We start from the raw sequence: 27,887 nt of genomic DNA, 5'->3' as shown, positions 1-27,887 counted from the left end.
ATATCTACTTGAACTGCATTTAGTCAAGGGTTTGAGCAAGAAGTCTACCACAAAGCAAAAACTCTTACAGACTAGATTATACCTGCAACTTTGTCCCGAATAAGTTTAGCTGATTCAACTTCGCCAATACTGCTAAACAGACTCCGTAACTCATCCTGTGTCATGTTTTGAGGGAGGTAGTTCACGATTAAATTTGTTCTACCAATATCATCCCTGCAATCTTCAGCCATGTGATCTTCATAACCATTAGACATTCTATAAAATATCTGCAAAGAGAAAAATCACAAATAAGGTCTACAACTTCATTTTAAAATAAATTGAACTTTCTCTGCCTGTATTCAATTGAAAGCTTTTTACTTTAGGAAGATGAAAACAAGTAGCTATTTCAAAACTATGTATTATCTTAATTTCCTAAAGGAAAAGTCCAGTGTTTTTCAAAAAATTCCAGACTATTTCATTCTCTCAAGCTAACAAACGTGAACCACTGAAAAGCCCCCCAGATGTTCATTTCAATAAATTGGAAAAAAAATAGAAAAGAAAAAAAAAGAAAAAAAAATTAAACAGGAGTACAAATAGATTTTAGGTACATTTCAATGTATAACAAACCACATACACAAAACTGTTAAAAAGAGTTGCTATTATAATACATATGAGCAAGGGGCTGAACTCAGATTGCAGGGGCAACAGCTTCACACAACGTAACATCAGAAATCTATGGCAGAGACTGAAATAGAAGCTAGTTCTCCTGGGTTCCAGCCCAGTGCCTTAACTACAAGTTATTTTCTTACAAACTTCTGCCTTATACGCTGTCGAGCCTTTATACAGAATGAGGCCTGGGTGTTGTAGAACTGACAGCACGTGACCACATGAAGACTTTAATCATTCATAATACATACAGAAAAGGCAAATTAAGATTGCATAAGAACCTTAATTCTGGCATTTCCTAATTTAGGGCTTGACTTTGAAACTCAAACATGCTTTTAACAGGGGTGTTTTTTTTTATTACAATTTAAGTTTAAAAAAAAAATGGAAAAAAATCCAGAAGTTTCATGGGAAGTCATACTGACCTCCCCACCCAACTTAAGTCATCATCAGGACTTGAATCCAGAACTTTTTAATCCACAACAGAGATGTACTACCTGAGCTAAATGAATAACTGGTCACAATATCAGGCTGTTACCCACTATGTGGGCCAACCACCTGAAGGGCAGTGACTTACACAACTAGCTGGGAATGTTGAGAATCAGAATTCTTGGCTCAGGACCGAAATGGGGCCTAGTGGTTATAGAAAGCCCAGACAAAACACACAGGTCTGGCACATGCATTCTCAAAAACAAAGTAGCTAGATGGCTGAGACTTGGTCTGCAACATTAGAGACTTGTGGCACCTTAGAGACTAACAAGTTTATTTGGGCATAAGCTTTCATGGGCTAAAACTCACACTGTTGTTTTTATTGATACAGACTAACACAGCCATCCCTCTGAAATTAGGACTAGGTTATTTTCCCAGTTGTTTGACATTATCTTGTGCAACTCTCAGTGTGTAGGGGGGGGAATTATACTTTCCTGCCTCCTAAACTAGGTATTACTGAGTTACAAGGCTACATACAAAGGCTGTGAAGTGCACAGAATCGGAACTAAAACTCAGAATCCAAGCGCTCAGCCTAGCACTCCTTCCCCTATGCCAAAAGGGCTGCAACTGCTCCTACTAAGCAGAAGGATGCCTAAGTGGATGGTTATTTAAAAACAATGGGCATAAAGAATATTCTTAAGTGATGGAGGCCCCTACTGTACACAACTAGGAATTGATGCACTGGCATCACCTTATGTCTGGCCAATTACAACAACATTTTCAAAAGAAATCTATGTCCATGAGCACATTCATACTGTTATTAAATCTTCCCTGTAGAAATTAATTCCAACTTCAACTTACCAAATCACTCCCATCACCAGTTATATAAAGCAGAACCAGTCCCTTTTGGTCACTATATATTAGCATTCTTTTTTACAGCACCCTACGCACACATTTTGTAATAAGTTACATTAAAAAAAAAGTTCCTTATTACACAAGGAACCTTTCAGCATACAAGATTAAAATTTAACCCAGAGTGCAGCACTATGTTAAACTGGAGTTCTAGATGGAAATATGTACCACCACCAATTTTCAGGAGATTTGCAAGTGTTAAAAACAATGGAATACCAAAAAATTCTGAGTTAAAAGTAAAAAAAAAACACCTACACTTTGGACAGTATATAGATGCAAAATTTTCCACCCCTATAGTCTTGCCATGCTCCATACAAACTTATGAAACTACTAGACCTATACACCTTTAACATTAAAAATTTTTAAATTCGTGTTACGCTTGTCACCATGGAATCCGAGTACCTTGATTCAATATATTGATGTATAAATAAGGTATGCAAACACCCACCCCTCAAGTGATATGCACTTCACACTAGATTTTTCTAATACCATCCTTCCTTCCCAGTATAACACCCTCATGACAGCCACTGGAAGTGTTGAAGCTATTTTAACCTTTTAGCCACAGTGATCTTATTCCTTTTAACTTCAGAAATACTAAACTCCATACACTCTCCTGGTCTGACTACCAGTAGGCTTTGCATTCTTCAGGCTGAAGAGAAAGGTATACCACGATCCAATGGCTAGAAGTTGAAACTAGACAAATTCAGACTGCAAAATAAAGTACACATTTTTAACAGTGAGAGCAATTAAAAACATTGGAATAATTTATGAAAGATCATGGTGGATTCTCAATCAGCGATCATTTTTATATCAAAATTAGATGTTCATCTACAACAGGGGTAGGCAACCTATGGCACGGGTGCCGAAGGCGGCACGCGAGCTAATTTTCAGTGGCACTCACACTGCCCAGGTCCTGGACTCCGGTCCGGGGGCTCTGCATTTTAATTTAATTTTAAGTGAAGATTCTTAAACATTTTAAAAACCTTATTTACTTTACATACAACAATAGTTTAGTTGTCTATTAGACTTATAGAAAGAGACCTAAAAACGTTAAAATGTATTACTGGCACGCGCAACCTTAAATTAGAGTGAATAAATGAAGACTCGGCACAGCACGTCTGAAAGGTTGCCGACCCCTGACCTACAAGATCTCTTCTAGGAATTATTTTGGGGACGTTCTATGGCCTCTGTTATACAGGTCAGACTAGATACAATGGTGCCTTCTGGCCTTGGAACCCACTGAAAAAGTTCCACAACAAGCTTATGTTTCACTTACCCTTGTAGTTCAGATTCAAATATATGTTACCAAAACACTGAAGGTCAATTCTCAGGGTGAATGAAAATTTTCATTAACTTTGAAAAAAGTTCAAGTGTTATGGTTTAAGAAACACACAACAGTGAGATCACATTTTGTCTAAAATTTCTATAAGACACAATGTGGGGGAGGTAGTATCTTTCATTGGACCAACTTCTGTTGGAGAGAGAGACGCTTTCGAGCTTACACAGAGTTCTTCCTTAGTCTGGGAAACGTACACAGTGTCACAACTAAATACAAGATGCAACAGATTGTTTAGCATAAGAAGTTACATGTATTTCAAAGGAACAAAATGCAACAAAAATGATTAGGGGTACGTAACAGCTGCCCTGTGAGGAGAGATTAATAAGAGTGGAACTTTTCAGCTTGGAAAAGAGATAACTAAGGGGGGATATGATTGAGGTCTATAAAATCATGACTGGTGTGGAGAAAGTATATAAGGAAGTGTTATTTATTCCTTCTCATAACACAAGAACTAGAGATCACCAAACAAAATTAATAGGCAACAGGTTTAAAACATACAAAAAGGAAGTATTTTTTCACACAACACAGTGAACCTGTGGAACTCCTTGCCATAGGATGTTGTGAAGACCAAGACTATATCAGGGTTCAAAAAAGAACTAGGTAAATTCATGGAGGATAGGTCCATCAATGGCTATTAGCCAATGGCTGTTTGCCAGAAGCTGGGAAATGGGAGACAGGGGATGAGATGATTACCTGTTCCATTCATTCCCTCTGGCGCACCTGGCATTGGCCACTGTCGGAAGACAAGATACTGGGCTAGATGGACCTTCGGTCTGACCCAGTATGGCCGTTCTTATGTTCGTATGATCATTCAAGGTGAACTGGCCTGTGAACACCCCTCTAGTCACAGGAGGGAAAGGAAGGGTGTCAAGGGGAAAGAAGGCAGCTAGGGAAGGGTTACAGATTGTTGTAATAAGCCATAAAACCAGTGTCTCTATTCAGCCTGTGATTTTTGGTGTCTAGAAGAGTTATGAATTCAATTAATTCTTCACAATGAGGACACCACTCATATTACCACGTCCCCATTGACACGCACAAGAAAAAAAAATTGACTGGACACCACAGAGCAGATTAAACCATACCCTTGATCATTACATTGATTGCATCATGAAAGAAATTGACTGAAATCCTTAAAAAACATCACATACACCAGAATCTCTCCACCTTTGAGAGGACAGCTATACAGTCCCTGAAGTCTAATCTGGTGATTAGATTATCTAACCACACAGTGATCAGACAATCATAATCCCCAACCACGGTGACTATGTTAACGAAGTCAACGAGCTCTCTGAAACCCCCATACTATAAAGAACTCAAAGCAGAGTCCATGCTGCAATTCACCCAGGAATTTAAGGACATCAAATCCTTCCTGAACAACTCCAAGACAAACTCATCCTCCCAAGAACCCACCCCAGGGACCTTCTACATGCTTCCCAAGATACCACAATCAGCTTCAACAATGGAATCCTACAGAAAACTATGTACTAGAAACTCACAGATCACCACACCTACCTTCATAGATCCAGCCATTACCCAAACACCAAGAAATCTGTTCTCTACAGCAAGGTACTCTGATACCACAGATTATGCTCAGAGGATGAAGTAGTCCTGGATGTGACGGGTTCGGTCACAGAGATGCCCTTGAGACTGTCACCTGAGCCCATTTTCCCTGCCAGCTTGCGACTCCAGAACCCTGCCAAATTGAGCCAGACACGTCAGCCTCCTGCAACACAGACCCAGGTCTGAACCACGCCCCAAGCTGCAGGCTTTAACTGAAAGCCACTCAGCAGGTTACCTCTCTTCAGCACCCAGATCCCAATGGGATCCAAACCCCAAATAAATCCATTTTACTCTGTATAAAGCTTATACAGGGTAAACTCATGAACTGTCCGCCCTCTGTAACACTGATAGAGAGATATGCACAGCTGTTTGTCCCCCAGGTATTAATCACTTACTCTGGGTTTGTTAATACACAAAAGTGATTTCATCAAGTATAAAAAGTAGGATTTAAGTGGTTTCAAGTAATAACAGACAGAACAAAGGAAGTTACCAAGCAAAATAAAACAAAACATGCAAGTCTAAGCCTAATACATTTAAGAAACTGAATACTGGTAAATCTCATCCCCAGAGATGTTCCAATAAGCTTCTTTCACAGACTAGATTCCTTCTTAGTCTGGGCCCAATCCTTTCCCCTGGTACAGTCCTTGTTAGCTTCAGCTCAGGTGGTAACTACGGGATTTCTCATGACTGGCAGCCACTTTTGTTCTGTTCCACCTCCTTTTATATCTTTGGCACAAGGCGGGAATCCTTTGTCTCTCTCTGGGTTCCCACCCTTCCTTCTAAATGGAAAAGCACCCGGTTTAAGATGGATTCCAGTATCATGTGACATGTTCACATATCCTGTGAGACTTCATTACCGCCTGGTTGACACAAGGTATACAGGAAGGCTAACAAGTAAACAGAGCCATTTACAACCAATTGTTCTAGCTAATGGGAGCCATCAAGATTTCAAACCACCATTAATGGCCCACACTTTGCACAGTTACGATAGGACTTCAGAGTAACACTTCATATTTCTAGCTTCAGATACAAGAATGATACATTCATACAAATAGGATCAACACACTCAGTAGATAAGCTTTGTAATGATACCTTACAAGAAACCTTTTGCATAAAGCATATCCCAGTTACATTATATTTACACTCATAAGGATATTTCCATAAACATATGGAGTGCAACGTCACACTGGATACATACCTTAACACACAAAGGACACTCCACCAGTGAGTAGACTGAATCATGGAACAGGCCACCCAAATACCCCAAGAGAATCTGCTTCAATATGGATATAAAACCCACTCCAACTGCATACCCTTAGTTGTCACCTACCACCCCATACTGAAACCCATATGGGGTAACAAACAACTACAACCTATACTTAATTGTAACCCCATCCTTAAAAAAAGTCCTGAACTCCCTCTTCTAACCTTCAAACAACCCTCAAACCTCTCCAAGCTCATCATCAGAAGGAAGCTCCCCATAGACAAGGATACACCAACTCAAAGGAGCACCAGACCCTGCCAGGACAACACATGCAATCCACAGACATATCTTCAGTGCTACAATCAACACTGCTACATATCAACATTGTTATAATGATTAACAAATCTGTAAGGTGCTCAGGCATCAGAACAACAAGTACAGTATACCTATGTTGATTTAGTAAGTTATAGGGACACAACAAAATTTTAGTGGGGAATTCAAATGATTAAATTTAAATAGGAAAAATTAGCATTGTTTGATATTAATGATCAAGTGTCCGTCACCAAAGCACCAAGAGAACTTTCATCCATCAGCAGCAAAAACCAATAAGGAAAAACCTTCTCAACCCTTTTGACAGAAAAACGCTTTATAGTAAGTGGCAAAACTTTTTGTTAAAAACAGAGTTACAGTTGTCTGGTGATGCCTCATGCCCTTGCAGAATGTTGAGTTCAGAAAAACTTGAACTTCTGAAAACCAGGAAATACAGACAAAAGCCCACACTCATTTTAGTTTTCCCCCTGAAGCTGACAATAATAGCTACTGGGAATTATCTAGATGCACTCCAAATGCATTCACTGTGCCAGGTGTAGCTGCACTGAATGGGGGGGGAAGTATGTTGGGGCAGCTTGGAAGAGCTGTGATTGTGATATGAGATCTGGGGAAGTGCATGTGTACCTTGAGGTGCCAGTCTGCATTATGTCAATATAGGATTGTGTATGTTGTGTCAATAGCAGGGCACCCTTACCATGAGTACTGTCAGTAGTGAGGTGGGATATGAGAACCAGCTGTGGATTTATTGATGGACCGGGGAAAGTATAGGTTTAGGCTCTCTCACGTACAAATGTAAAGAGACGATGAAAGGACATGAAGTGGTTGTTAAATTTTACAAGTGTAGTATTCTGTTGGGAGAGTAGGCTCGGTGTTTGAGCATACAGCAAGCACAGATAGCTACTATCATTACAGTGAAAAGGCAGCATGGGAGTGTGCATGTTGTGGGTGTATTGGGGCATCACCCAAAGAGGACAGAATTCAGGTTGTGTGGGCATTTACCTTAACTCTGCTTCCTGGCTTTCAGAGCTTTGAGTTTTACAATCTTAACTCTGCTTTAATAAAGGCTTTTCCCATTTAATTTCCTAGTATTATTAAACAAGGAAGAAGTTTGTTGGTAGGAACTAGCGGTCATTTTTAGACAGCTGAAGTTCTCACCTAGGTTTGCAGTTGATATGCTACTGTGGGTAATAATCAAAAGACCTAGCTTTTATATAGTACTTTTCATCACTACATCTCAAACATCTTTACATCATTATTCCCATTTTACAGATGGGGAAACTGAGGCACAGAGAGGTAAAGTGACTTGCCCAAGGTCACCAAGCAGGCCAGTGGCAGAGCTAGAAATAGTCCCAGTCCAGGACCCTTTCCTCTATGCCACATGGTTACTATGTGATTCCTCGGTTCTCCTCCCCGCTTTTGTACATATTGTTGCTGTGGAATGAAGACAATGGTCCATGCTTTGAAATATTTGCAATGTGTAGCTGCTAACAGGGCTGGGGAGAGAAATGTGATCCATGGTCTATGTCCCAAAACCTTAGATGACTGTTACAGTAACTTTAAGCATATGCGAGAAGACTAGTGTGTCTCTCCTTCACCCCCTGCCTCACCACTCCCCACAGTATGTAGCCCCACACACACAATATGTAGCCCCCCCTCATGCCAACACTTTCAGCTCCCCATCCCCATCATATTAAGTCAGTAGTTGACACTGAAATCCATGAATATGTAAGAAGTTGCTTCTTACTGTCTCCTGCCCGAAGCGGCCGCATACACATATAGGCAGAGGCATACTGGAAGGCTGCATGTTACCTTGGTTATGTAGCCTAAGCTGCATTGCTCACTTCCACTTCTTACCTTCAGCTGAGAATCCTGCTCCTGCTGCAGCCAGGCTTCCTCAGCAATACCCCAGATCCACCCAGTCTGCCCCTCCTCCAAAAAGGGCCTCTCCCACACACTCTGGCCAGCTTCCCCGCCCCCCACATTACCTCCAGCCCCGGTAGCATCACACCTCCCACCCCAGATCCTAGTCACATGGAGGGGCACAAAAAGAAGCTCAGACACCCCAAGAGGAGCAAGGTCCTCCAGATCGTAGAATACACAGCAGGCAGGGAGAGGGACTCAGTCCCCCAAAGAAATGTAGAGCTCCAAATCCCAGCATACATACAAAAGGGCTCTCAGCCCTGTAACCCTAAGCACCCTGTATTCACCCCCTACATGCTACTGCAATATCATCTGTACAAACTATGCCTTGAGGGGTATCATTTGAAAACTAACACTGGTGATTAATAGAATTAAAAATGTATGTATTACACTATGAGTAACTATGAATACTCAATTACATGATACTTTGAAGTCTGTATTTGGACAAAGTAGAAACAGGTCCACCCAGGACTTGAATACAAATGAAGCAGGGAGACCAGTGACAATGAAATTGCAATTTACATATGCAGTAAACAAAACCATCAAAGCTCACAAGGTGGTTCGGGAGTTAGCATGTCTGGATCATCGGGTATGTCTACACTACAGGATTATTCCGATTTTACAGAAACCGGTTTTTTAAAACAGATTGTATAAAGTTGAGTGCACGCGGCCACACTAAGCACATTAATTCGGCGGTGTGCGTCCATGTACCGAGGCTAGCGTCGATTTCTGGAGCGTTGCACTGTGGGTAGCTATCCCATAGTTCCCGCAGTCTCCCCCGCCCATTGGAATTCTGGGTTGAGATCCCAATGCATGATGGGGCAAAAACAGTGTCGCGGGTGATACTGGGTAAATGTCGACACTCAATCCTTCCTCCATGAAAGCAACGGCAGACAATCATTTCGTGCCCATTTTCCCTGGATTGCCCTGGCAGATGCCATAGCATGGCAACCATGGAGCCCATTTAGCCTTTTGTCACTGTATGTGTACTGGACGTTGCTGACAGATGCGGTACTGCAGTGCTACACAGCTGTATTCATTCGCCTCTGCAAGGTAGCAGAGACGGTTACCAGCCCTATATCACCGTCTGCATTGGAAATTGGCGATGACGGTTATCAATCCTTTTGTACCGTCTGCTGCTGTCATGGGTGCTCCTGGCTGGCCTTACTGAGGTCGGCCGGGGGCGCATGGACAAAAATGGGAATGACTCCCCAGGTCATTCCCTTCTTTATGTTTTGTCTAAAAATAGAGTCAGTCCTGCCTAGAATATGGGGCAAGTCTACTAGAGAACCAGAGAGCACAGCCGCTCCGGGTCAGAGCCCCAGATATCCTGCAGAAATGATGAGCTGCATGCCATTCTAGGGGGTGTCCCTGCAACAACCCCACCCGTTGCTTCCCTCCTCCCACACCCCTCCTGGGCTACCGTGGCAGTTATCCCCCATTTGTGTGATGAAGTAATAAAGAATGCAGGAATAAGAAACACTGACTTTTTAGTGAGATAAAATGAGGGGGAGGCAGCCTCCCACTGCTATGATAGTCCAGGCAATACAGGATCTTCATTAGACATCAAAGGGGGCTGGGGGGGGGGGAAGGCGCTCAGCCTCCAGTTGCTATGATGAGGATGGTTTTCAATCCTTTTGTACCGTCTGCCGGGAATGACCAGGAGTCATTCCCATTGTTGCCCAGGCGCCCCCGGCCGACCTCACCAAGGCCAGCCAGGAGCACTCACGGGATGATGAGGATGGTTTCCAAGCCTTTTGTACCGTCTGCCATCAGGAAAGGAAGGGGAGGGGATGCTGCTGTTCAGCGACGCAGCACCGTGTCTACCAGCAGCATGCAGTAGACATATGGTGACATTGAAAAAAGGCGAGAAACAATTTTTTTCCCTTTTCTTTCACAGCGGGAGGGGGGGATATAAATGGACGACATATACCCTGAACCACCCGGGACAATGTTTTTGACCCTTCAGGCACTGGGAGCTCAGCCAAGAATGCAAATGCTTTTCAGAGACTGCGGGGACTGTGGGATAGCTGGAGTCCTCAGTCGCCCCTCCCTCCCTCCATGAGCGTCCTTTTGATTCTCTGGCTTTCCGTTACGCTTGTCACGCAGCACTGTGTTGAGTCCCTGCTGTGGCCTCTGTGTGGAGATTTTTTCAAATGTTTTGGCATTTCATCTTCTGGAACGGAGCTCTGATAACACAGATTTGTCTCCCCATAAAGCGATCAGATCCAGTATCTCCCGTACGGTCCATGCTGATCAGCTCTCCACGCTGGGCAAACAGGAAATGAAATTCAAAAGTTCGCGGGGCTTTTCCTGTCTACCTGGCTAGTGCATCTGACTCCAGATTGCTGTCCAGAGCGGTCACAATGGTGCACTGTGGGATAGCTCCCGGAGGCCAATACCGTCGAATTGCAGCCACACTAACCCTAATCCGAAATGGCAATACCCATTTGAGCGCTACTCCCCTCGTCGGGGAGGAGTACAGATATTGATATTAAGAGCCGTTTATATCGAAATAAAGGGCTTCGTTGTGTGGACAGGGGCAGGGTTAATTTGGTTTAACGCTGCTAAATTCAGTATAAACGCGTAGTGTAGACCAGGCCATAAAGAATTATGTATTCACTTGTCTAACCAGCCTCGTCCTCAGGCAGAGACAATGAAGGTATGTTACATAAAAGGTAAACAAAGCCATCTAGCTAACAATGGGAAGAGGTAACAAGTCAACTACCTATGGCAGTTATTCTCAACCAGGGGTACATCTACCCATCTAGATATTTGCCAACTAGCGAAGTCAATACAAACTAAAATTTCATACAGACAATGACTTGTTTATACTGCTCTATATTCTATCCACAGAAATTTACGTACAGTATTTATATTCCAATTGATTTATTTTATAAGTAAGCAATTTTTCAGTAATAGTGTGCTGTGACACTTCTGTATTTTTAGAACTGATTTTGTAAACAAGTAGTTTTTAAGTTAGGTGAAATGGGGTACGCAAGATAAATCAGACTCCTGAAAAGGTACAGTAGTCTGAAAAGGTTGAGAGCCATTAACCTATGGGGGATGGAGACTGCACCCCCAGGAAGCCTCCTTGCTTCTTGAAGCATGGTCAATGAACTTTAAGAGATATGCTTTTCTACAATTTACTGCACTATAAAAAGAGAGGCAGTCAACCCCTAAGTTATCTTTCATCTAAGATGCCAAGGGAAAACCTTCCCTACTGTTCTTTTTCCTCCTCCTAATACCCCATCCCTCACAGCAGACCCAAACCCCTCTTCCCCTATTACCACCTACTCTTGGACCCCTAATCACCTCTGCCCTCTCAAAGAACAGTCACATGTGCAAGTTACCTTCTTTTCAAAAATAGTTTCAGTGCCTTCTGAATATTTTGTTGTACTAATAATAATTAAAAGAAAACTTGACAGATGAACTTTAGCAATATGCCTCCCAACCTTTTCCAGATTTCTGCCCCAGGTGAAACTTGAACTTGAACTGAGTGACACTGACTCAGTGGGTAGGTTAAGAGGACTACTGCAGCAGTTCCCAAACTGGGGGTCAGTCACATTTTGCTCCGAACACAGCGATCTTGTGGTCACAACTTGACCTCACACACACACACCATACGTACGAGGTCACACTCTGCAGATGATGAGGTTTTGTAGTGAAAAATGGCATTATCCATGCTGTCTGGGATCCTGGGAGAAAATAATTAAAATGGGGTTGTGCTGGCAAAGAGTTTGGGAATCCCTAAAATTTGGGAAATTTTGAAGACTTACAATCCTGTTAACTTCTCTGTGCATGTTCAGTGCAATCTATTAGGAGTGAGACTGAGGCAGGCAACAAATCTCACAGGAGAAGAAAAATCTTTTCCAAACAACATTTTAATTTGATTTTCCCTAGAGGGCTGGTGGGTGCCGTGCACTCTGTTGCAGTAACCTTTGAGCAGTAGCAGCTCTGGTGTGATAATCTGAGCCTTGGTTTTATCTCTATCCGTGAGCAAAAAAGTTGCTAGAATCTCTCAACTTTTTTCAAGTGTGGGGGGGTGGGGAAGGAGTTGGAGGAGGAAAGATGGCTATATCGCAGGTCAAATAGCCCCAAACTGGCTCACTAACAGAACCCCCACTGTCATGAGGCACACCAACTTCAAGGCAATCTGAGTAACCATGTAGATTTTAAAGCACTCAAAAGAGTTGAGCCTTAAACAGAAAGTTGGTCTTAACCTTAACAGTTTAGCCCAAGAGAATGCCGAGTGCCAGAAGATTGGAAAAGGGAAACCTTCAGAGCATAAGTTGTTATACACTGAATTCTACATAATGTGTATTGTTATACACATCTGTTTGTACTGAAGTAATTGTCTGTAAAGTACACCACATAGAAACTGGAGAACTGGTTTGCGCTATAACCATAAAGGAAGACTTGATCCCTTCCTTTAAGAGTTTACAGCTAGATTAAGACAAGAAATGAGTGAAAGTAAAACAATAGGAGGAAATGGGAGAAACAATAAGATCACAGAGTCATAAGGGTCAATATACACAATTGGATTCTACAAGCTTTTTGCTAAGCCGCTATTTTCTTTCACAATATTTTTTGAAGAATTTAATTGCATATGAATATCAGATACTAATATTTTCACTTTTAAGTTATTACACAAAACTGTTTTGTATTCCACAGTTAAAAACACCTAAGATATTTACATAAACTGATGCTTGGGAGTTAAGTTTGTATGGAAACAAACAAGTTGTTTCAAATTTTTGAACTTTTTATAACTTGAAAAGAAACGTATTTGTTGAAAGCTATGTTTTGGGGGTTAGAGTTAAACTTTTAATTGGCTGTCTAACATGACATTTCATGTGACTGTATTTTTTAGAGAATAAATGAATTTTTTAAACATTACCCTGATGGACTGTTTCCATATTTCAATGCTGAGTGGGGTGGAGAGGCAGGAAGCAGAATGGCTCGAAGATGCTGCAGCTCACTTCTCCTGAGGAGGGGCGTACATGTGCAGGTGAGGGGATAAATGGACAGACTGAAGACATTTAAGAGATAAATTAGAAAGTAGGGAACTGAGTAAATGAGAGAGAAAAATAGATGAAAAGGTAAAGAGTAACAAAGAAAGAAAGATAAAAGTACTAGTGGGCAGAGGTAAAGTACCTCTGGTGGTAAATAAAACCATGCAGGAAGAAATACACCACGTAATGAAATGTGGAACGAAGCCAAGAATTTATAAAGCAGAAGAAATACAGTATGCTACACTTTATAAAATGTATTATTAGAAAACTAGTCAACAAGCTATGACTAAAAACCATGCACAAATAGTATACCATCAATTACATTCCTTAAAACACTGAGCACAAATATTTTTCACTTTTGGTAGTAGGCTTGTGTGTATGCATGTTACAGTCTTTAGATCAATGATATTCAGACTGAGGCTCGCAAGCGGCTCTTTAATGTGTCTCCTGTGGCTCTTTGAAGCACATGATATCAAAACACTGTGTGATTTAATTATTAACCAATCCAAGTTATTAACCAATCAGGATGCTTTTACTATGTTATTAACTAATTGTAGTTGATAAATTAATAATACTTGGGTAGTCATTTTGTTGTGAGTATATATATAAAACTAAATATTTCCCCTCTCATACTGTTTAAATATAAATATATAGTACTACAGTCAATGAAACAATGAATTCATACTGCTGTGGCTCTTTGCGTAATGTTGATCACTAATTTGGCTCTTAAATCACAGAGATCTGAGTATCACTGCTTTAGATCCTATTCCCCTCATCCCAGAAACCCAGCCTCATTCAGTGCACAGAATGGACAAAACTCAAAAGCTCGAAATTCAATATTTCTTTATCATCTTTTCAGTTTGTCTCAGATTCTTTACTACAGACAAACCAAACTCTGCTCTGAATAGAGAGCTTACTTTCTTCACAGGCTTTTCAGTAAAAAAAAACAGGAGTACTTGTGGCACCTTAGAGACTAACAAATTTATTTCAGCATGACTTTTGTGCTAGCAGCTCACTTCTTCTATGAATAATAGAACACAACACACAGACAGACATATTATTTATACATACAGAGAAAATGTGAGGAAGTATGCATACCAACAGGCAGAGTCTAATCAATTGAGATGAGCTATCGTTAGCAGGAGGAAAAAAAACTTTTTGAAGTGATAATTAAGATGGCCCATAGAAGGTGACATTCATCAGTGTAGTGCCAGCACCTCACAGACATGAATTTGTCTTTACAAAAAGTAAAGTTTTATTAGGGTTTGTGAATTTTAACATTTAAAAATAAAATTTCCAAGCTATGTGATAAGTGCAAGAGATAAGGGTTTAAACAGATTTAGATAATCCTTATGATTATCCTTATGATAAAACTGGGCTTAACTTCTCATTTAAACAGTGGTACAAAGAGCTGGAGTAGGAGGAATCTTTCATTTACAAGCTCATTTTCTTAAAGCAGGACACTGAGTAGTAACTCAATGAGAGAGTGACTTTTTAAAAAAAAAAAACACCATTTTGTTTCAGAGTCCAGCTAGGCATAACAAGTTATGAATGTCCATCACCTGCAAGATCTACAACTTCAGAGCCATCTGCTGATACCACTAGTAGCGCTGCAACTAAAACACACATCCAAAAGTAAATTACCTGTATCAAAAAGAGAGACGACGACTTCATCCAGTAAAACCACAGATGAATTCATAATCAGGACCAGCAAATTCCAGCAAGACTCCATAAAGGAAAAGATTGCTCGATTCATTTATGCAACAAGTTCTCCCTTTTATCTTGAGAACAAACACTTCAGAGGCATGGTTCAATCATTACAACTAGGCTATACACTACCCAGCAAAGCAAACGTTGCTGGATACAGCCTATGAGAAGGAAATTGAAGAGTGTGCAAAAAACATCGACAGAAAGTTCATTAATATGAGTCTTGATGGGTGGAGCAATGTACACAATGATCCAGTAATATGTGACTGTGACAACAGAATATGGGGTTGTCTAACTTATAGAAACTATTTATATATCAGGAATGCCTATACGACAGAATACTTAAAAGTAGCACAGCAGTAAAAGCTATAATAGACTGAACAAAAACTCAAAGTGTCAAGTGAGTAGCTTTGTCACAGACAATGCTCCAAATGTAGCAAAGATGAGAGGAAACCTAGAAGACAATTAAAGGAACCTGAAACTTCTAACATATGGGTGCAATTATCATTTGATACATCTTTTAGCCAAAGACTTAAGTACAACCCCAGGAATAAAAGAAAATGTTGTTGAAATTGCAAAATACTTCCATAACAACCACTTCACTTCAGCTTCACTGAAGGGAGCAAAAGGATCCAACTAATTTGCCCCCAAAGGTGTACAATGGAATTTAGTGGTTGACTGTTTTGAGCTATATTAAGAACTGATCTATTCTGATGACAATTTATGAAGAAAATTGTGACAAAATAGATGGAACTACCACAGTCAAAGTAGTCAATATCAGGCTAAAGAGACATGTAGAAGATAGCTGAATATACTGAAACCTATTTCCATAGCCTGGAACAAACTGCAGACAGATTACTGCTCTATTGCTGATGCTATCAAAATTTGGAAAGAACAGCCAGAGACACTGAAGCAGCAAATACCCAACAACAAAGTTAAATTACACGCCGTAAAGAAGCAAGCAGATCAAGCACTTATTCCCCCTCATTTTCTTGCCAATATTCTCAACCCAAAGGGTAGATAACTAAGTGATGGATAAGAAGATGCTGCTGCTATGGACATCTAATCACCACCTATCAACCATAATAAATGTCAGGGCTAGAGGTGAACCATTCAAGCAGTACATGTTTGTTGATGATGTCTGAAAGAAAACCACACCACTGAACTGGTGGAAGTCATTAGCTAAGTGTAATGGGGCATACTCCCCACATCAGCCTGGAAGAGTTGAATTAGGCCAGGTGGGCTCAATCAGCCAATTAAGCTGCAAACTGATACAGACTGAGTTGGGGGCACTAATTAGAAGGATGCTCACCTGTGAGGGAACAGGTGGGGCTTCTATAAAGCCAGGAGGCTGGCAACAGAGGGGAGCAAGGAGGAAGCTTGCAGCATCTCTCCCTAAGGTAAGAGCAATGAAAATAGAGCTAGGAACCCATGAGGAAGGGTTTGTCTAGTAGACCTTTACAGAGGGGTCTGGCTAGGAAGGCTGATGAAGGAGAAGCTTAAAGAAGCATGATAGGAGGTAGTCCAGAGAACAGTATGGTTGGTGACGTCACAGACCTGAACAGCTTACTATAGGGCCTTGGACTGGAACCCAGAGTAGAGGGTGAGCCTGGGTTCCCCTACCATTCACTGCAGAGTAGTACTGCTTGGAGCAGTGAACAAAATGAATGCTTGAGTAACTGCTTGACTGACAGTCAGGGCAGTGGGCATGAGGACTGCCTGACACTGTTTGTGCAAAGGAACTTGGAAGGACCCCCATTCCTACTCACCCCCCAAGGGGGAAAATCACAAAGGCCAAGTCACAAAGCAACCATACTGCAACTCTGAGTGGGAGAAGGAGCACCTGCAACAGTGGAAGAAAGAGGATGCTGAACTGGGCAGAGCTAGCCTCCTTCTGATGATTCTAGAGACACCACCTAGCATTGTGTAGAGCACACCATGACACTAAGGACCTGGAGCCAGAGTTCATTGAAATGCTAAACCAACTTTTCACAGGAGCATCTTCTGCAGGCACAGAGAGAATATTTTCCTCACTTGAGCTAATACATTCAAAGTTGAGAAATCAATTTGGAGTTGAAAAAGCCAGAAAACTTCTTCTAGTCTCTGAATAAAAATTAGGAGGGAGGAGAGGAGATAATAATTTTAAAAATCTGAAGGACAGCCTAAGTAATCTAGGAGACTCTCTCTCTTTCAAGAGAGACTTATGCTCCAGTCACTTTCACTTTGGCATACTTAAATTTTCCTAAGCTAACCTGATATGTCAGGTTAATTCACTGACTACAGTTAATCACTCTGATCCTTTAGTAAATCATTTAGTTGCAAATGTCAACAGATTATGTATACAAAAATTAAATGTTTTATTATATACTGCTGTTTTTAATTAAACTCCAGTTACTATCCTAATGCAGCTTGATATTGCTTTAGATTAACTTTTTGGTCATAGTTTATATCAGTCATCAATTTCTAAACAAATTAAAAATGTACAAGAATCTGAAAACATTAAGCTATATAATTTGTTAAATATAGAAGTACAGTAATGCCTCACTTAGTCATCCTGGTTAATGTTATTTCATTGTTACACTGCTGATCAATTAGAAAACATGATCATTTAAAGTTGCACAATGCTCCCTTAAAACTTTGTTTGGCAGCTGCCTGCTTTGTCCACTGCTTGCAGGAAGAGCAGCCTATTGCAGCTAGCTGGTGGGGGCTTGGAAGCAGGGTGGACTGGCAGCCCTCCCCCAATCAGCTCCCTGCTCCCCTAAGTTCCCTGTGCAGCAGCCACCCAGCAGGCTATCAATTGCCAGCAGTTCAGCTGTCCTGCCCGCGCGCCACCCCCCCCCCCCATGTGCTTCTCCTACCCTCTGCCTTGGAGCGACTTCTGGGAGCCTCCTGCTTGCTGGGGAGGGGGTCACTTGCAGGTTTAAACTAGTGTAAATGGTGGATTCCCTGTAACTTGAAGTCTTTAAATCATGATTTGAGGACTTCAGTAACTCAACCAGAGGCTAGGGGTCTATTACAGTAGTGGGTGGGTGAGGTTCTGGGGCCTGCAATGTGCAGGAAGTCAAACTAGATCATGATGGTTCTTTCTGACCTTAAAGTCTATGAACATAGATTCCCCCACTTACCCCACTCAAGATTATTCACCCATTTGACCTGGAATACAGGTACAGGAGAGAGAACTGGCCACCTCTCCAACTTGAGAGGGTGGGAAGGAGATCATTTTTGCCTCAGTACTTCAAGTAATGGGATGAAAAAAACATAGATCAAGGAAACCCTTCACCTTGATTTGGTAAGAGGAGAAATCTACAACCCTTCTCACCAGTTAAAATGAGGGAGGGAAAGAGAGAATGTTGCAGGAGGCCATTGTTCCAAAAGAGAAGGGGTGTTTGTGTGCACGTGCATCGGCATGGCAAGTATTTCTGAGAGAGGACAGTGAAACTGAGTGGAAGTGACATCAGGGTAGAAAAACTAGAGAAGTGGGCGGCAGAATGCATGGAGTAGTGCAGAAAGGAGAAGAGGGGACACTGAATGGTCATAGGGAACATAGTGCAAGTCTAGCTGTTAAACTTTTTTTTGATTCTTAGAAGTAGTGGGGAAAGTAGAACAGCAGGTCCTCTAGTAGCTGTTACACACAACCTCCTGCAGAAAATAAAAGCTGTCCCTCAAAACGTTTCAGCCAGTTCCTTTGACTGCACAGGATGCAAAACTTTATAAAGAAATACCAATACAAGATTAACAAAAATGACAGGGATGGAAGAAAATAAAAATGACACCTTAAAAAAAAGCCTCAAATCTACATAGAAGGCAAGTAAAAATCCTGGAGGGAATCTTGTAAAAGATTCTCTTTAGAGAAGCAGAATTAAAAGCTTGTAGTTCTCCCAGCTCTAAAAATATTATCCATGAGTAACACACTGCAGTTTGTAGGATGTCCTAAAAGGAAAAAAAGTGTACCAAAAAAAGTTGAAGTTCTTTAACAATGAAAGCATTATTTGAGACTCCATAGCTAGGGATGAGTCAAGTTTTACACTTCAATAGGACTAAACTCCCGGTTCACAGTTTAAAGAATTGTTTCCAAATATGACATTAATCTTCAGAGGACAAGAACTTTGTCATCGTCTGCCTAAAGTTTTTCCAGAATAAATGTTTTCTTGTTTTAAATTCAACACTTGTTCCCTTTCATTATTTCTGACCTGAAAGTATGTATACATTAAATATTGAAAAAATTAAATTAAAGCATTCAATTACTAGTCTGTTCCTATTATGTGCTGAGGCAAAGAAATGGGGCATCTCCACTTGATCTCATTCATTCTGGTAAGAGCTTGGAGTAGCTCATTGAAGTCGATGGCTTTAGACCAGAATCCATCTTGATACTCAACTTCCACCCATAACAGTTTCAACTCAGTGATCACAAACATGAGCAAAGCTTCACTTAATTGCAGAGATACAAAAAATTGCCATGTTTACATTAATAGAAAGGCAGTTGTCTAAATTCCTACTTAGACAAATATTCTAAAGGCCATTATTCTTTTGAGGATTTTACGCCTTAAGTTTGCTTCCACAAAGGAAGCACATTTTTGGCATCAATTTTGATATTATATTTTAAACAGGTACACAACGCATTCATAGCAGTCAGTTATGTCAAAAGAATGTTTAATCAATCTTTTAAAATCGATCAGTACACCTATATAAGTAGTTCCCCATCTTTTAGGCATGAACTGGCAGATTCTAGAGCTATGCTTGAATAAGAGCCACTGAATTTTGTTCTTCCATTAGATCACTGGCTTGCTCTTCTACTATGCACCTGAAAGGCAGGAATTTGTATTTGTTAAATATGCTGTTTAAAAAGGAACTACTTTGAGTAAGTCAGCTTACCAGAATTTACATAATGGCTAAGCAGGTGGCAAGCTAGGAACAGTGGTGCAAGTAAAATCTATTTCTTATGGGTACCGGGGGGGGCACCAGCTAAAAGGGGGCATGTGACCCTCTACGTGATTCCTCCCAGCCCAGGGCCCCCATGCTCTCATGTTACCCGGGGGGGGGGCGTGGCTCTGTCCTCCTCCTGCTGCGCCAGAGATTTTGGAACAGCAGCTGGGCAGCCCCATGCCAGCAGCTCCTCCGGCACAGCCCTACTGTCCCCAGCCCTGCTCTCTGCCCTTCCACACCAGAGTGCGGGGCTGGGGGCAGTATAGGCACTTGTGTCAGCCAAGGGTGTGGGGAAAAAACCACCACGCCTGACCGACAAAAGTTTTACTGAGGGGGAAAAAAAGGGCAAGCGTGGACAATGCTTTGTGAGCAGGAGATACTCTCCTGCCAACAAATGTACCACCCATCATTGTTGGTGATTGTATTTTGTCAGCAGAAGAGCTCTCCTGCCGCAAACAGCAGCTACACTGAGTGCCTTACAGTGGCCAAGCTTTAGCAGCACAGCTGTGCCGCTGCAAGCTGTGGAGCGTAGACATTGCCTTACATTGGTTAATAACTGAAGTGTTTTAATATCACGTGCTGCGAAGAGCTGCAGGAGACACATTAAAGAGCCACTTGCAGCTCACGAGCCTCAGTCTGAGTATCACTGTTCTAGAGCATAGAGAATGAAACATGAATCCCTCCTGGAGGCAAAAAATCCAAGAAATGATGTTTTTAATGTGTGGCCAGAGCATCTTAGTTGCTTTTCAAGCATCAGTGATGTAAACATCTGAGACAGATCATGACTGCAGCCCTGCTTTGAATTGTGGAAGTCATGCCACAACCATTTCATTTCAAAAGAGACAAGAATACAAAACACATTCCAACATCCACTTAGTCAAGATCCTCTTGGGAACAGCACTGGATAACAGATTAAAGCCCTTCGAGAATTTAAAAGTAGAACCAAAGTACAAGAGGACACCACCAGGATGGCCACGGGAACTCTGACAGAGAGAAACTCAGTAAGTTTTTAAGACCACTTTAGCCTTGGAAAAAAAAGTCTGGTATATGGTGGCTCAGTTGTTGGGCTTAAGGTTCACTACCACCAAGAAAATGACCTCTATAAGAAACTTAACCTCTTGGGAACTGAGAGGTTCAAAAGGTTTCATCAGTTTTGTCATGTACATATTAAAATCTCAAAGGGTCATGCTCTGTGTTAACCCAATGGCTGCAGACACACTGATGTAAAATTTTGGCTAATTCATGACAGGCAAATAGCCACAAAAGCTATCTAGATGAAATTGGTCATCAGGCTCAGACAGAAGGTAACCAAGTAGAGGTACCAACTTGGATCTGACTGCATCATACGATCCCTTATCAAAAAGTACATTCTTCCAGTAGATTTCTTCCAAGGTGACAGGACCCAAACCACCTGATTAGAGATACCATGTCTGTGTCTCTACCCTGTCAACAGCTAAGCTGTCAGTGAGAAGGCTCCCACAATGAGATAAAGCAAGGATATCCTAGATCAGTGGTTCTCCACAGGGGGTCCGGGGCCACCTGTGGGACCGTAAACAGCTTTCAGGGTGTCCACCAAGCAGGGTCAGTATTACACTCGCTGGGGCCCAGGGCAGAAAGCTGAAGGCCCACTGCATGGAGCTGAAGTCCAGGGTCCTGAGCCTCTCCACCTGGGGCTGAAGCTAAAACATAAGCAATGTAACTTTGCAGCAATCTCCTGTCCTAGATATGAGACCAGACTCTGCCAAAGCCAAATCTCATCAGGCTACCTACGAAAGATATGACAAAAGTAGTGAGGTAGAGTCCTCCAGCTTTGCATATTCACACACTTGTGAAATACATGTCTCTAACCTCATTTCCTTCCAACTACACTTGTTTATGGACACAGGAACCGCAGTGTCTGGTTCTGATTCAAACACCTACATTCTGTTTCTCTCAGTAAGATGAGGCATATTTACTGTTCGTCAGGGAGGATTAAATTTCCTCCAGAATCTTTCCTGTTAATGAGCTCAAGAGCACTCATGTTTGGGGGAGTTAACTGCAGTCTGTCCCTGTTTCCTAAAAATCTAATTTTATAGTCTTATCAAACAGCGTTCAGGATTCTTGAACAGAGGTGACCAGCTCTCTTGAAGGGGGAAGCCTGCCTCGGGCAACAGTGTTCTGGCAGGCTACTAGCGATAGAAGGCAGACTAAGTACGTTAGAACCTTTAGAAAAATCCTTTATTTTCTGCCTGCAGAAAAGGGTATTAGGACCCTTTGGCTTCTGCTGTTGAGTCAGAGTACCCAGTGCAGGGGATACTGGGCTTCTTCCTTTTGAAACCAGCCATCAACATGGACAATTTCCAAGGGAAGCCTTTTCTTTTCCCCCCTTATATGAATGTTTGCCAAATGCTTGGTGCTAGGATGGCGAGTGCAAACCCAATAGCCACAACTTCTAGGATGTTTGAGTCATGCAGCATTTCTTTGACTGCAGCCAAGCAGACATTCATTCATGAAGCAGCACCTCTTGCCACTATATCAACTGCATCAAAAGTAGACTGGGTCTGCATCCTCATGAACTAGCTTCATAAGCTCCTGGTATTCTCCTCTTGGAGAAAAGAGGCCCAATGAGGGTTGAGGCCTTCTTACTAAGCTCCACCTGATCTCTGGTCACGAAGACTTATTAGACAATGGCACACAGGTTTACTGGTCTGACTGAAACCACTTTGGAATACATCTCAGTGTCACCATTTAGGATTCTGAGGCACAATACAGTGAACAAAAGTTCTTTTAATGGCCACCTCCATCACCAAGAGCTTGGGGGGAGGGAGGAGGGGAAAGCAAGAGACTTAGCCAGTGGCATTCTCATGGAGGATGGACTTTGTACAGCTACCTCATCTTGAAGGTAGTCAAAGGATTCACCACACCACACCCTCTCCAGCTAGTTTAAAATAAGGTACCTCACATTTGCAGGGTTGAGAGACTGCAGAACCTTGGAGAGATTACAAATCACAATTTGGCTGACTTAGACAGCTACTGTAAGAACTGGAAGTAGGTAGGGTTCTTCCCTGAAGAGTCAGAGTCTTGTACAGGCAGAGTCTTCTGGCTCATCACTATCCAAAATACAGTTCCTATCACTCTGATAGTTAGTTTACCTTCACTCGAACACCTGGATTTGTTTAGACAACAGAGGGCAGGAGGGCCCTATAGCACTCTAAGGCCTGGTCTACACTGGGGCGGGGGTCGAACTAAGGTACGCAACTTCAGCTACGCGAATAGCGTAGCTGAAATCAAACTACCTTAGTTCGAGTTACTTACCCGTCCTCACGGCGCGGTATCGACATCCGCGGCTCCCCCGTCGACTCCGCCACCACCGTTCGTGGTGGTGGAGTTCCAGAGTCGACGGGAGCGCGTTCGGAGTTTGATATATCGCGTCTAGATGAGACGCAATATCGAACTCCGAGAAGTCGATTGCTACCCGCCGATCCGGGCAGGTAGTATGGACGTACCCTGAGTGCTCTGCTAAGCACCAACACTAGCTGTCCAGAGCCCTCAATGCAACTGTGCCAGCATCAAGGCCAGAGTTTCCTTTCCTTGGCTTTGGTGCAAAAAGCACTCTGACTGCACTCAGATCTGACATCTGGTAACAGAGGGCAAGATTAATGCCTTAAAACTGGTACTGGCTTCATCGCAGCCTCACAGAACACCCAGAAGTGTTTGGCCAAGACTGAGGAGCACAGAACGGCTCCCCAAATGCAGAAGGGGCCATCCAAAAAGCTTAAAACAGGAGCTGACTAGAATACAGGGTTTCAACTGAAACATGCTGAGGAGCTGTTGACTCTTTGCACCTTCACTTCTTATGCAAAGCTTCATCTTATTCAGCAAAGTGAAGCTCAGTATCATATATGACATATAACAAAGCCATCTGAGCAATGAATATTGGTGGGGGAAGGGACTCCTACATTGATACAGGTGGCGCTGGCACCAAGTTCTGATGGGTGAGCTATCATGGCCAACTCTAGTTTCAGCTCCAAGGGTTTACCCTTTTAAGTACACTGGCTGACCTCAGGAGTCTTCCTGGGCTGCCAAAAGGAAAGCTTCAGTCCTCTGCAAAGAGCTCCTCCTGTTTCTTCAGTGCCATGGTGACACTTGCTGACATGTCACCCATGCAAATCACAGAGGTAAACACAACCAACTTGGCCATCTGTACTGGACACTGTTCTACCACACAAGTTTTGAACCTACTGAGCAGTCTTCCTTGGAAGCCACACCTGAAATAAAACAAGAGACACACTACTGCAAGAAGGGAAGACCAATGAACAACCACCAGAGAGAGACTGATACTGAATCACTGAGATGCCTAGACTCCAACACTAGTGTGCCAAGAACAACGTTACAACCAAGCATGGCTAAAGAAATAAAAACCTCGCTCTGGAGTAATTGTGAAGGTTTAAACACTAAGGCACTTGAGTGCTGACAAATTAGGAAAAGCACTCGCAGCAAACCCCGCACACATAAAAGCAGGTCAAAGTGACGCAGAGGTGGTCCTGTGGAAAAAATAATGTAATCATAATTAAATATTTTATCAAAACATACTCACATGGAGGCAGAATTAAGGTTACAACCATAATTCTGGCTTTTACTAACAATTCAGTGCTTGACTTTGTAAGTTTACTGTTCCTTGAACAGTTTACTTTTAATATGAATTCCCATTTAATTAACACGGCACCTGTAACAGTTGTTCTACCAAGTTGCAGTTATGTCCACTAGGCAGTCTCCAACATACATGAGATTTTGTTTTTCTGCATTTTATTATTCTTCTTATTCCAAATGAACAACCCTGTCTACCACCTTTGTATGTTGAAAGTATCTGGATATGCCAGACTGATTGACTTCAGCTAAAAGCTCATCTTTCCTTTCACAAATTATTCAAAGCCTACAGAAGAAGTTCTCCCTACTATTTTTAAAACTACAGTAAGAAGAAGTTTGTAGTTTACTTAGCTAAGGGATACCACCTTAGCTAAGTAAAACCACCACAGTTGCTTCTGTAGCCTATCTCATCACCCAAAAAAAACCACAGAACTCACACCAGGCCCAAATTCAAGACATTTAATGGTCACAATCCCATCTCCACTGCCTCCAACCCTGATAGTACTTTCCTGGGAGGCAATGTGCACATTCTCCACCAGTTGTGATTTTTCCTTCATCCCATCTCTCCCCCCGTGCCCTGGCCTGAATTCCCCCTCATGCACATCCTCTCTTCAGGCCCTCCCATTCTCTCCCTGGCATGGATTCCTCTCCTTCTCTCTTCCCCTACCCTCCAGACCCTAGATACACTCAACTCTTCCCACTCCTTTTCCCAAATGTCCACCCAAACTACAGATCAATGAACAAAGAGAAAGCAGAAGACATATACACCACTACCCTGATATAACGCGACACGATATAACACAAATTTGGATATAACACGGTAAAGCGTCGGTGGGGGTGCACGCTCCGGCGGATCACAGCAAGTTCAATATAATGCGGTTCATTTTTTGGCTCCCGAGGACAGCGTTATATTGGGGTAGAGGTGTATATTTTAACTATCATCTTTGATACAATGCATCTCACAATCTTACTCAATTTATTTAACTGGCCTGAAAATCATCTCACACACAAAGCTGACTGAAGACATGGAAACAAAAAACATTCTACTAAGTGGCAAAGGTCTGAACTGGGGAGGTGAGATCACTGATATAGGATCACAGGATTTAACATTAGACTCTATAAATATTAGAAAAACAGGAAGAAAATAAACATGGCTTGGAAAAATGCAAATAAACCTAAAATACAACCAATAGAGAGGAGAAACCTGGAAGTCAGCAATGCTGATCAAGACCTACGGGTAAGTGGACAGCAAATCGGACACTAGAACTTATCTAATGTATCATTAATTCTCAAAACCTTTTATAATGTAATATGACAAGCAAAGAATCTTTTAGCCTTTGTATTGACTCACCCATTAGAAAGCAAGGAAATATCCAATTAAGGAGTCATTCCTTAACATCCCACCCTCATTCACACTTCACAACTTAGTATCATGCACCTCCAACATGTACACACAACACTACAAACTCACTGGACCTCAAAACCTGAACTCCAACTTCAGCAACATGATATATGCTCGTAGACATCTCTTTACATTTAATAAGTTTAGATTGCTTAAGTTTTTTTGGGTGGTAATTTCCCTGGGTTTTATGAAGTATGGGTGTTTGAGGGGGGTATCAAGAAAAGGGAAAAGTAATGGGGGAGGGGAAATGTGCACATCCCCTATAGACACAATGCAGTAGTTTCCCTCCCTTCTCCCACAGTTTTCCCCCATGCTAAGTAGGGGCAGGGTTCTCTCCGGGATTACTGTCCCACACAGGAGCTCTTCTCTTCCATTATTTTTGTACCACATAATGCTCATTCTGCCCCCTAGTTCCTGGCACTATTAGTCTCCTTACCAGGCATTGTAAGGAAAATAAAATGTGAGAGCATCACAATAAAAATAGTGGACTTCAACAAAGCAGACTTTACCAAACTGAAAGAACTGGTAAGTAACCTCAAAAGAGTTGGCATTTTTTAAACACACATTATTAAGAGCACAAGAAAAAACTATCCCACTACACTGGAAAGATAGGAAGTATGGTAAGAGACCACCTTGGCTTAATCACAAGCTCTTCAATGATCTAAAACTCAAAAAAATAGTCTTACAAAAAGTGGAAACTAGGTCAAATTACAAAGGATGAATATATAAAAAACTACATAGGGACAAAATTAGAAAGGCCAAGGCACAAAATGAGATTAAACTAGCTAGAAACATAGAATAAGAAGAAAACATTTTACAAATACACTGAAAGCAAGAGGAAGATCAAGGACAGGGTAGGCCCATTATGCCATGAGAAGGGGAAAAAACAACAGAAAATATGGAAGTGGCAGAAGTGCTAAATGACTTTTTTGCTTCAGTTTTCACCAAAAAGACTCAACATCTATCATAGTGAATGCCAGTGAAAATGAGGTGGGATCAGAAGCTAAAATAGGGAAAGAACAAGTCTTCAAGTCACCAGGGCCTGATGAAATACATCCTAGAATACTCTAGAAGATATCTGAGCTATTAACGATTATCTTCAAAAAGTCATAGAAGATGGGTGAGATTCCAGAGGACTGTAAAGACAAAATATAGTGTCAATCTATAAAAAGGAAAATAAGGACAACCATAAGAACATAAAGACGATAAAGTCATTGCGGAGAAACTAAATGGATTCTTTGCTTCAGTCTTCATGGCTGAGGATGTTAGGGAGATTCCCAAACCTGAGCTGGCTTTTGTAGGTGACAAATCTGAGGAACTGTCACAGATTGAAGTGTCACTAGAGGAGGTTTTGGAATTAATTGATAAACTCAACATTAACAAGTCACCGGGACCAGATGGCATTCACCCAAGAGTTCTGAAAGAACTCAAATGTGAAGTTGCGGAACTATTAACTAAGGTTTGTAACCTTTCCTTTAAATCGGCTTCGGTACCCAATGACTGGAGGTTAGCTAATGTAACGCCAATATTTAAAAAGGGCTCTAGGGGTGATCCCGGCAATTACAGACCGGTAAGTCTAACGTCGGTACCGGGCAAATTAGTTGAAACAATAGTAAAGAATAAAATTGTCAGACACATAGAAAAACATAAACTCTTGAGCAATAGTCAACATGGTTTCTGTAAAGGGAAATCGTGTCTTACTAATCTATTAGAGTTCTTTGAAGGTCAACAAACATGTGGACAAGGGGATCCGGTGGACATAGTGTACTTAGATTTCCAGAAAGCCTTTGACAAGGTCCCTCACCAAAGGCTCTTACGTAAATTAAGCTGTCATGGGATAAAAGGAAAGGTCCTTTCATGGATTGAGAACTGGTTAAAGGA

The 27,887-nt window shown here is 41.8% G+C and overlaps 1 protein-coding gene across 4 annotated transcripts in view; it reads right to left on the bottom strand.

Annotated features, from left to right (window-relative positions):
• Window positions 1-27,887, bottom strand: part of ELAVL1 (ELAV like RNA binding protein 1) — a 91,146-nt gene that overhangs the window by 53,304 nt on the left and 9,955 nt on the right. For 2 of the 4 annotated variants that reach the window (XM_039515550.1, XM_039515551.1), the window contains one exon: window positions 83-266. In XM_039515550.1, coding sequence (XP_039371484.1) covers window positions 83-254 — 172 coding nt within the window. In that variant the 5' untranslated portion in view covers window positions 255-266. Of the gene's footprint in view, window positions 1-82; window positions 267-14,992; window positions 15,013-24,018; window positions 24,226-27,887 lie in introns of those variants that run through there. The other 2 variants (XM_039515552.1, XM_039515549.1) reach the window with 2 other exon arrangements.

Source organism: Mauremys reevesii, linkage group 26 (assembly GCF_016161935.1).
Source record: "Mauremys reevesii isolate NIE-2019 linkage group 26, ASM1616193v1, whole genome shotgun sequence".
Taxonomy (NCBI): Eukaryota; Metazoa; Chordata; order Testudines; family Geoemydidae; genus Mauremys; species Mauremys reevesii.
The sequence above is the reverse complement of the archived record's forward strand: the minus strand, read 5'-3'. Positions and strand labels throughout refer to the sequence as shown.